This window comes from Phasianus colchicus, chromosome Z (assembly GCF_987193195.1).
Source record: "Phasianus colchicus chromosome Z, bPhaCol1.hap1.1, whole genome shotgun sequence".
NCBI lineage: Eukaryota > Metazoa > Chordata > Aves > Galliformes > Phasianidae > Phasianus > Phasianus colchicus.
In genome coordinates this window covers 75,177,637-75,188,988 of record NC_143476.1, presented here as the reverse complement: position 1 = coordinate 75,188,988, position 11,352 = coordinate 75,177,637, and the positions used below count along the sequence as shown (strand labels likewise).

Sequence of the window (11,352 nt, the reverse complement as noted above, 5' to 3'; positions counted from 1 at the left end):
GCGCCGCCGGTATTTGAGCGCCGGGAGGCGGGGGGCGGGCAGCGGCAGGAAATCAGTCTCCAAAACAAAATCCAGAACGCAGGTGAGGAGGAGCCGGGCCGCCGCAGCTCCTCACATCTTCGCACCACTTCCAAGCGACCGGGATGCGGCTGAGAGGGGTTGGGCGAGGGGACCGCGGTCGCACTGCTGCGAGGGCTCGGCGCTCCGACGAACGCTAGAAGGACAGAGAACACCGGACGCGGGTACCGGACACCCACTCACGCCGTAGCCCGCTCCTTGCCCCCTGAAACTGCTGCGTTCTCCTTTTTGCCGCTACTGAAATAAACGACTTTCTGAGTCCCAGAGTTTTCACTGAGAACCCAGAGCGCTTTGACAGCTACAGATCACGACGGAAATATTTTTCATTTGATGTTGCCAGGAAGCGCAGCACGAACTGGAAAAGGGAGGTATCGGGAGGTATTCGGAATGCTGCAGGGCTCCTGCGAAGTCTCCATCCTTCCATCGGCTGGCTGTTTCTATGGCAGAACACTGTTTCACACAAACGGAGGGACATTAGGATGTTCTTATACTACAACTCTTGGCTTAAAGAAGCAGAACTGAGGCCAAACATGGCAATTTTAATCAGATATCATTTACTTTTATGATGGGTTGGTTAGGAAAAGATGCTCACCTGGGTCAAAGGGTGGGAAAGATGGCTACAGGAAATGGAAATGTGTAAATGCAATGGAGATTCAAGCAGCCCCCAGTCCAACAGCAGCAGAGGAGATAGGAACTCTGCAGCCTGAGTTGGAGGGAAATACCCTCAAAGGGGAAGATGTATCTTTAAAATAAATCACAGCTGTCTTTAAAATAAAGCACAACCTAAGAAATACTTTTTATTTATTTATTTATTTATTTATTTATTTATTATGTGGTCTAACAGTGATAGGACAAAGGGGAAATGTTTAAAATGAAAAGAGAATAAATTTGAATTACATGTTGGGGGAAATGCTTTACCAGGAGGCGGTGAGGCACTGGCACTGTTGCCCAGAGAAGATGTGGGTGGCCTTCTCTGGGGGCACTCAAGGCCAGGCTGGGTGGGTACTGGGCAGCCTGAGAATGGAGAATGGGAGAGGTGCCTGAAGACTGGAGGATAGCCAATGTCACTCCGGTCTTCAAAAAGGGCAAGAAGGAAGATCCAGGCAATTACAGGCCAGTCAGCCTCACCTCTGTCCCTGGAAAGGTGATGGAGCAGCTTGTGCTGGATGCCATCTCCAGACAACTGGAAGAAAAGGAGGTTATCAGGAGTAGTCAGCATGGGTTCATCAGGGGGAGGTCGTGCTTGACCAACGTGGTAGCCTTCTATGATGTTGTCACTGGCTGGGTGGATGGGGGAGAGCAGTGGATGTAGTCTACCTTGATTTCAGCAAGGCATTTGATACTGTCTCCCACAACATCCTTATAACGAAGCTGAGGAAGTGCGGGATAGATGAGTGGACAGTGAGGTGGGTTGAGAACTGGCTGACTGGCAGAGCACAGAGGGTTGTTGTTGGCGGTGCAGAGTCTGGTTGGAGGCCTGTAACCAGCAGTGCTCCTCAGGGGTCGGTGCTGGGTCCGGTCTTGTTCAACATCTGCATCAGTGACCTTGATGAGGGGATAGTGGCCACCCTCAGCAAGTTTGCTGATGATACGAAGTTGGGAGGATTGGCTGACACGCCTGAAGGCTGTGCTGCCATTCAGCGAGACCTGGACAGGCTGGAGAGCTGGGCAGAAAGAAACCGGATGAGGTTTAACAGAAGCAAGTGTAGAGTCTTGCACCTAGGGAGGAATAATCGCATGCACCGGTACAGGTTGGGGGATGAGCTGCTGGAGAGGAGCTCTGCGGAGAGGGACCTGGGTGTCCTGGTGGACGACAGGTTGGCCATGAGCCAGCAGTGTGCCCTTGTGGCCAAAAAGGCCAATGGCATTCGGGGGTGCATTAAAAAGAGCGTGGCCAGCAGGTCGAGGGAGGTGATCCTCCCCCTCTACTCTGCCCTGGTAAGGCCTCATCTGGAGTACTGTGTCCAGTTCTGGGCTCCCCAATACAAAAAAGACAGGGACCTCTTGGAAAGAGTCCAGCGAAAGGCCACAAAGATGGTGAAGGGCCTGGAGCGTCTCTCCTATGAGGAAAGGCTGAGTGAGCTGGGTCTGTTTAGCCTTGAGAAGAGAAGACTGAGAGGGGACCTGATCCAGGTCTATAAATATCTAAGGTGTGGGGGGCAAAGTGGCGAGGCTAGACTGTTTTCAGCGGTATGTGGAGACAGGACAAGGGGAAATGGCCAGAAGCTGGAGCATAGGAAGTTCCGCACCAATGTGCGCAAGAACTTCTTTACGGTGAGGTGACGGAGCACTGGAACAGGCTGCCCAGGGAGGTTGTGGAGTCTCCTTCTCTGGAGATATTCAAGACCCGCCTGGACGCCTACTGTGTGACCTGGTGTAGGGATCCTGCTTTGGCAGGGGGGTTGGACTCGATGATCTCTGGAGGTCCCTTCCAACCCCTACGATTCTGTGATTCTGTGATTCTGAGCCGGTGGGTGGCAACCTCTCTATGGCAGGGGGTTTAGGGCTGGGTGGGATCTAAGAACCCTTCCACCCCAAGCCAGTCTGTGGTTCTATGAGTGTTGTTATGACCTCAGTGAAGAGGACCCAGCAAGAGCTGGGTTCTATGTCTGTGTCATAGTTTTATGATTTTTTTTTTTATCAGTATTCCACATCATAACATCCTGTAAAGCTCATGGAATTAAAGAGTTAATACTCCAGTTCTGTGGACTGACTTCCAGATACCTGGTTCTCAGAAGAGAAGAACTACATACCCCAGAGGTCATCACTGTGTTCAGAGGGGAAGATAAGACCCACAAGTGACAGGATTCTCTCTTGCTGCCTGGCAGCGTGTGGGTGGCTCCCCAGCAATTCCATGTTCAATTCAAAATAAGGCCTTCCAATTCGGACATTCTCTCCCTCATTTTATTTGATTTATTAGCCTCAATTCCAATTATATTGTATTCCACTGTGTAATCTTGCATATTTAGTAAAATCAATTTTCCTTCTTAGATCGTTGCTGCTGTTCTGTCTTTGGGCACAGCTCCCATCTCCCTGTTCTCCCTTTATTCACTTCCCCTTTTTTTGGGCTGGTGGCCTGCAGGCCTGCTGCCCCATCATGGATACAGATTGATCTAGATAACTCCGTGACAGATTTTGGTGGAGAATGTAAGCACTCTGAACTGTTTAACATTAGCAGAAAAAAGAAAAAGGATTTCTTTAAGTCAGAGAGTTGCAGAACACCGGTAGCTAGCTTTGACCTTCATAGATTAGATTGTAGGCCAGGCAGTCTGCCAGGCTCTGGACACTGTACTGACTGTTTTTGTTGGTTTTCTTTCCTTTTTAGCAACTGCCAGCTATGAATCTTTCTTCATTTTAGGAGTGCTGTTTAAAGGACTGAAGGCCATTATGTTTTTTGGAACTTACTGGTTTCTTACTAAGTTTATCATTTCCTGTTGTGGAGTTATGTATATATACAAACAAGTAAGGGCACTGATGAGATGTCTGCCTGGTACCTGTATGCAATGTTGTATGATTTGAATATTGACAATTACATCCCAGATGAATTAGGTGATTTTACAAACAACACAATGTTCAAACCAGTTTCCAGGCTCTCGTTTTTTTTACGCATTTTTGGAATGCTGAGATAGTGATTGTGTTTGTGCTCATGTTATCCATCTCCCTGAATGTATTCTTCTCCATTCGCATTATTGTGGAAGAAGTCTTCTGCAAAACCAGACAATTTTGAGTGGCAGGGAATATGGAAAGGTGTAGGAAAGATCTTAGAAGCATGGAGACCCACAATGTCATGGGATTTCACTCTTAAACACTACTGAGATCCTGAGAAATTAAGCAAGTATTTGAACCACAGAATTATAGAATGGCCTGGGTTGAAGAGGACCACAACAATCATCTGGTTTCAACCCCCCTGCTATGTGCAGCATTGTCATCCACTAGACCAGGCTGCCCAGAGCCACATCCAACCTGGATAGGAGAAGGGGGAATAGTTTTAAACTGAGATGGGGAAGTTTAAGTTAGATATTAGGAGGAAGTTTTTCACACAGAGGGTGGTGACACACTGGAACAGGTTGCCCAAGGAGGTTGTGGATGCCTCATTCCTGGAAGCAATCAAGGCCAGGCTGGATGTGGCTCTGGCTGGCAACCCTGCACACAGCAGGGGGGTTGAAACGAGACGATCGTTGTGGTCCTTTTCAACCCAGGCCATTCTATGATTCTGTGATATGGCCAGTGCATAAAGCCAGTGGAGAATGGAAGCTGACGGTAGATTGCTGTGGCCTGAATGAGGTCGCACCACCACTGAGTGCTGCTGTGGCAGATATGTTAGAACTCCAGTATGAACTGTAGTCAAAAGCAGCCATATGGTATGTCACCACTGACACTGACAATGCCTTCTCCATTCCTTTGGCCACAGAACGTAGGCCACAGTTTGCTTTCATCTGGAGAGGCGTTCAGTATACTTGGAACCATTTGCCCCAGGGGTGGAAACATAGCCCGACCATTTGCCATGGGTTGATCTAAACTGGACTGGAATAACGTGGTGCTCCTGGGCACCTGCAGTATATTGGTGATATCATTGTGTGGGGAGATACATCAGAGGAAGTTTTCAAGGAAGGAGAGTGAATAATCCAAATTCTTCTGCATGCTGGTTTCACTATTAAATGAAGCAAAGTGAAAGGACCTGCCCAGGAAATTCAGTTCCTGAGAGTATAATGGCAAGATGGGTTTTGTCACATCCCAGCAGATGTGATTGACAAAATCACTGCTATGTCTTCATCCACTAGCAAGAAAGAGACACAATCTTTTCTGGGCACAGTGGGCTTTTGGAGAATGCATGTTCCAAACTATAGCTTCATTGTAAGCCCCCTTTATCAGGTGATACAGAAGAATAATAATTTTGCATGGGGCCCTGACCAGCAGTAGGCTTTTGAGCAAATGAAATAGGAGATAGCCCGTGCTGTGGCCCTGGGACCAGTACGGACGGGATAGGATGTAAAGGACATTCTCTACACTGCTGCTGGAGAGAAAGGTCCCACTTGGAGTTTGTGGCAGAGCCTCAGGAGTGATCTGAGGCCAACCCTTGGGATTCTGGAGTAGAGCATACAGGTCTGAAGAGTCACAGAATCACAGAATCACAGAATCACAGAATCACTAAGGTTGGAAACGACCTATAAGATCATCCAGTCCAACCATCCACCTGTCACCAATGGTTCTCATTAAACCATATCCCTCAACACAACATCCAAACGTTCTTTGAACACCTCCAGGGTCGGTGACTCCACCACCTCCCTGGGCAGCCCATTCCAGTGCCTGACCACCCTTTCAGAGAAGTAGTATTTCCTAATATCCAGCCTGAATCTTCCCTGGCGAAGCTTGAAACCATTCCCTCTAGTCCTATCACCAGTTACACGAGAGAAGAGGCCGACCCCCAGCTCGCTACAACCTCCCTTCAGGTAGTTATAGAGAGCAATAAGGTCTCCCCTGAGCCTCCTCTTCTCCAGACTGAACAATCCCAGCTCCCTCAGCCGCTCCTCATAAGGCCTGTGCTCCAGACCCCTCACCAGCTTTGTTGCCCTTCTTTGAACACGCTCCAGGGCCTCAATGTCTTTCTTGCAGTGAGGGGCCCAGAACTGGACACAATACTCAAGGTGCGGCCTCACCAGAGCTGAGTACAGGGGAACAATTACTTCCCTACTCCTGCTGGTCACACTGCTTCTGATACAAGCCAGAATGCCATTGGCCTTCTTGGCCACCCGGGCACACTGCTGGCTCATGTTTAGCCGAGCGTCAACCAACACCCCCAGGTCCATTTCCTCTACACAGTCTTCAAGCCATTCCACCCCAAGCCTGTAGCGTTGCTTGGGGTTGCTGTGGCCAAAGTGTAGGACCCGGCATTTGGTCTTATTAAACCTCATCCCATTGGCTTCAGCCCAGCTCTCCAGCCTGTCCAGATCTCTCTGTAGGGCCTCGCTACCCCCAGGCAGATCGACACTTCCAGCCAACTTGGTGTCATCTGCAAACTTACTGAGGGTGCACTCAATGCCCTCATCCAGGTCATCAATAAAAATATTGAAAAGGACAGGCCCCAGCACCGACCCCTGGGGAACACCACTCGTGACCGGTCGCCAGCTGGATTTAGCTCCATTGACCACCACTCTCTGGGCTCGGCCCTCCAGCCAGTTCCTTACCCAGCCAAGAGTGTACCTGTCCAAGCCACGGGCTGCCAGCTTCTGCAGGAGAATACTGTGGGAGACAGTGTCAAAGGCCTTGCCGAAGTCTAGGTAGACTACATCAACAGCCTTTCCCTCATCCACCAGGCGGGTCACTAGATCATAGAAGGAGATCAGGTTGGTCAAGCAGGACCTACCCTTCGTGAACCCATGCTGGCTAGACCTGATGCTCCAGTTGTCCCGCACTTGCCGCGTGATCTCCCTCAAGACAATCTGCTCCATAACCTTCCCTGGCACCGAGGTCAGGCTAACAGGCCTGTAGTTCCCCGGGTCCTCCTTACAGCCCTTCTTGTAGATGGGAGTCACATTGGCAAGCCTCCAGTCTTCTGGTACCTCACCAGTCAACAAGGAGCACTGATAGATGATGGAAAGCGGCTCGGCTATCACCTCCGCCAGTTCCCTCAGCACTCTCGGGTGAATCTCATCCGGCCCCATGGACTTGTGACAGTCCAGTTGGAGTAGAAGGTCTCTGACCGTTTCCTTCTGAATCATGGGTGGTTTAGTCTGGTCTCCAGCCGAGACCACCTGGTCGAAAAGTGGAATATCCTGAGGATAACTGGTCTGACCTTTAAAGACAGACGTAAAGAAGGCATTCAGGACCTCTGCCTTTTCTTTATCCTCAGTAGTCACATTCCCGGCTTCATCCAGTAAAGAATGGAGATTCTCCTTAGTCCTCCTCTTACTGTTGATATATTTGTAAAAGGATTTCTTGTTTCTTTTTATTCCAGTGGCCAGGTCGAGCTCGAGCTGGGCTTTCGCCTTTCTGATTTTCTCCCTGCATATCTTAACAACTTCTCTGTATTCTTTCTGAGTTGCCCGTCCCTTCTTCCACAGGAGGTAGATTCTCTTTTTCTCCCGGAGCTTCAAGAATAGTTGCTTATTCATCCACGCCGGTCTCCTTCCCCGCCGGCTCATTTTGCAGCTCAGGGGGACAGCCCGCTCCTGCGCCTGTAAGACTACCTTCTTGAAGAGCAACCAGTTGTCTTGGACCCCTTTACCCTCTAAGACTGAATCCCAGGGGACTCCCCCTACTAGTCTTCTAAACAGTTCAAAGTCCGCCCTCCGGAAGTCCAAGGTAACAGTTTTGCTGTTCTTCCTCCTGGCTCCACCAAGAATCGAGAACTCTACCATCTCATGGTCACTCTGTCCAAGACAGCCCCCAACCTCCACATCTTCCACCAGACCTTCTCTGTTTGTGAACAGCAGGTCTAGCGGGGCAGCTCCTCTCGTAGGCTCTCTCACCAGCTGCATCAGAAAGTTATCCTCTATACACTCCAGAAACCTCCTAGACTGCTTCTTCTGCGCTGCGTTGAATTCCCAGCATATGTCAGGGAAGTTGAAGTCCCCCATGAGGACAAGGGCTGGCGACCTCGCAGCTTCTGCCAGCTGCTCATAGAACACCTCATCTGTCTCCTCATCCTGGTTCGGCGGTCTATAGCAGACACCCACCAATACATCTGCCTTGTCAGCCCTTCCCCTGATCTTTACCCATAGGGATTCAACCTTATCATCCCCAGCCACAAGCTCAGTAACATCAAAACACTCCCTAACATACAGAGCCACACCACCACCCCTTCTTTCTTGCCTATCCTTCCTGAAGAGCTTGTAGCCATCCATTGCAGCACTCCAGTCATGGGAGCAGTCCCACCATGTTTCCGTAATGGCGACTAGGTCATAGTTTGCCTGCCGCACCATGGCTTCCAACTCTTCTTGTTTGTTGCCCATGCTGCGTGCATTGGTGTAGATGCACTTCAGCCGAGCCCCTCGCCTCATCCCTAATCCCATTGCCGCTCCCCCAGGCTCATCTCTAGCAGGCCTGGTTTTATCCCCTACCCCCTTCATATCTAGTTTAAAGCCCTCTCTACAAGTCCTGCCAGCTCTTGGGCAAGGATCCGTTTCCCCCTTCGAGACAGGTGAGACCCATCAGCAGACCCCAGGCCAGGAGCCGAGTAGACCGCCCCATGATCAAAGAACCCAAAATTCTTACTTTTGCACCATCCTTTCAGCCATGTGTTTATAAGGTGTGTTCTTCTGGTCGTCTCAGCGTCCTTCCCTGCCACTGTAGGAATACAGGCAAATACTACCTGTACGCCTGTTCCTTCAACTAACCTCCCCAGTCTCCTGAAGTCATTTTTCATAGTTCTCAGGCTTCCGTCAGTGACCTCATCACTGCCAGCCTGGACTATCAATAAGGGATAATAATCGGAGTTGCGAATCAAACTAGGAAGTTTCCTGGAAATATCCCTGACTCGGGCCCCAGGGAGGCAGCACACTTCCCTGCGGGTGGGGGCAGGCCGACATATTGGGCCTTCTGTTCCTTCTAGAAGGGAGTCTCCTATGACTATTACCCTCCTTTCTTTTCTGGAGGAGGCAGTCATTAAGCGTGGAGCTGGATGCCTCTTCTTGGGAACACTTGGAGGCAGTTCTCCCACTTCACCCTCAACCACCGCACCCTCCAGTTTCAGGGCTTCAAACCTATTACATAGAGGCACCTGGGGAACCGAGGTAGGTCGGGATGGGGGTCGCCCGCATCGCCGAGCTGGGACCTGATGCCATTCCTCCTCTGCCCTCAAATTAGCTCTCTCATTTCGATCATGGCAAGGGAGAGGGTCCACTGCTGTTTGGGGGGTGCAATCTCTCTGTCTTTCACGCAGAGAGTCACACCACCAGTCTATCTCCCGCTCGCACTCTCTGATGGCTCTTAATCTCCCTACCTCCTCCCTAAGCTCCACCACCAGGCTGAGAAGCTCGTCCACCTGCTCGCACCTTGCACAAGTGGCATCCTTCCCATTCTCCCCTGGCAGCAGCAGGCTCAGGCACTCCCTACAGCCAGAGACCTGAACTGCTACATTTCTTGGCAGGCCCTCTGTCTGGGTCGCCACAGTCCTCTTGAGTGCTACACTCCAACTGAAAAGGAGATCTTAGCCGCGTATGAGGGGGTTTGGGCTGTTTCCAAAGTAATCAGCACTGAAATGCAGCTCCTTCCAGCACCTTGACCTTCAGTGCTGAACTGGATCTTTAAAGGAAAGGTTCCCTCCACCCATCATGCAACTGATGCCACTTGGAGTAAGTGGATTGTGCTGATTACACAACGAGTGTGGATGGGAAACCTCAGCCATCCAGGAATCCTAGAGGTGATCATGGACTGGCCTGAAGGCAAAAAGTTTTGAATATCACCAGAAGAAGAGGTGTTGTGAGCTAAAGCAGCCCCACTATACAATGAACTACCTGAAAATGAAATTTGCTGTTCACAGATGGATCGTTTTGTACCGTGGGGAAGCATCGCAGATGGAGCCCTACACAACAAGTTGCAGAGGCCTCTGAAGGTAAAGGAGAATCAAGCCAGTTCACGGAGGTAAAGGCTGTCCAGCTGGCCTTAGATGTTGCTGAATGGGAGACGTTGCCAGTGCTTTATCTTTACGCTGACTCATGGATGGTTACAGCAGTGGGAACAGATCAATGGGCAACAGAAGGGTAAACCTATTTAAAACTGTGGAAAGATATTGCTGCCTGAATAAAGGATATGGTTGTAAAGGTGAGCCATGTAGATGCTCATGTGCCCAAGAGTTGGACTACTGAAGAACAGCAAAATAACCATCAGGTAGATTGAGCTGCCAAAATTGAGGTGGCTCAAATAGACCTGGACTAGCAGAACAAGGGAGAGTTATTTCTAGCTCGGTGGGCCCATGAGACCTCAGCCCATCAAGGAAGAGATGCAACATACAAATGGGCTAAAGACCAAGCTGTGGACTTAACTATGGATGCTATTGCACAAGTTATTCATGACTGTGACACGTGCTATAATTAAACAAGCCAAGAGGATGAAATCACTCTGGGGGGAAGGGCAATGGCAAAAATATAAATGTGGGGAGGTGTGGCAGGTTGATTGTATCACCTTGCCACGATCTCACAACGGTAAGCATTATGGGTGCAATGACTGGTGGCTTGAAACATATGCAGTACCCCATGCTACTGCCTGAAATACATTAGGCTTGGAGAGGCAAATCCTGTGGTGACATGGCACTCCAGAAAGAATTAAGTCTGATAATGGGACTCATTTCAAAAATTCTCTTGTAAATACTTGGGCCAAAGACCATTGCATGTTGAAAGCAATGGGTAGCAGAACATTCAGGCACTAGGAGAAGCATTTGGCAGAAGCCACGTGGTTGGTCAACACTTGAGGATCTATCATGATGGTCCTACCTAATCCACCTCCCTACACACTGCAGAGGGAGATGAGGTACACGTAAAGAACATGCTGGGAAAAGCAGTTGGGTCCTCCCAGCCTCTGGACCTCTCCCTGGACCTTGGTCCACTTGGTGGGTGATGGAGAAAAATGGGGATGTCCAGTGTGTACCACAAAGGAATCTGATGGTGGGGGAATACAGTCAGTAATTCCAGAGATGTGTATGTAATGCATTTTAATTATTACTTGTTTGTATATATGTATATAGATTAAGCATGATGTAGAATAAAGGGTAGAATGTCATGGTTTGATGTTTTTTGTCAGTATTCCACATCATAACATCATATAAAGTACAGGGAATTAAAGAGTTAATACTCCAGTTCTGACTTCCAGATACCTGGTTCTCAGAAGAGAAGAATACATACACAGATAGATCTAGGTAACTGTGACAGTCTAACAAATTCTTTGAGGGAAAATAACAACAATGTATTAAAAGTATTTATTAAATAAATGGAACAAAAAGAAAAATTATCCATTCAAAAGAGCACAGGCACAAAGCATACTCTGCATATGCAGAAAGCCACTGCGATCTTTTTTTTTTTTTTTATAAATCCCCATTAAATTTTAAGATAAGTATATTTATCTGCAATACCACAGTTTGACTTGTTTCATCTATTTGGCAGAGACTGTTGATCATTCCGACTGCAGTCACCAATTCCTTAGTTATTACAATAAATCTTTGTATTAACAATGGAAAAAGGGATTACAAAGCAGGGCATGCTGGGAAACGCAAAGAATTCCTATCAGCTTCAACATTACCATACATAAATGGAATTAAAAGTCTATATTCACCGTGAGAAA

At 48.9% G+C, this 11,352-nt stretch overlaps 1 protein-coding gene across 1 annotated transcript; it reads right to left on the bottom strand.

Moving 5' to 3' along the window:
* Positions 1 to 7,225: 7,225 nt before the first annotated feature.
* On the bottom strand, positions 7,226 to 9,199 carry LOC149913090 (uncharacterized; the record flags this gene model as incomplete). Its single annotated transcript, XM_090131893.1, has 1 exon — positions 7,226 to 9,199. A coding segment is annotated over one exon (1,050 nt), but the record flags the coding sequence as incomplete, so codon positions are not given.
* Positions 9,200 to 11,352: the final 2,153 nt, after the last annotated feature.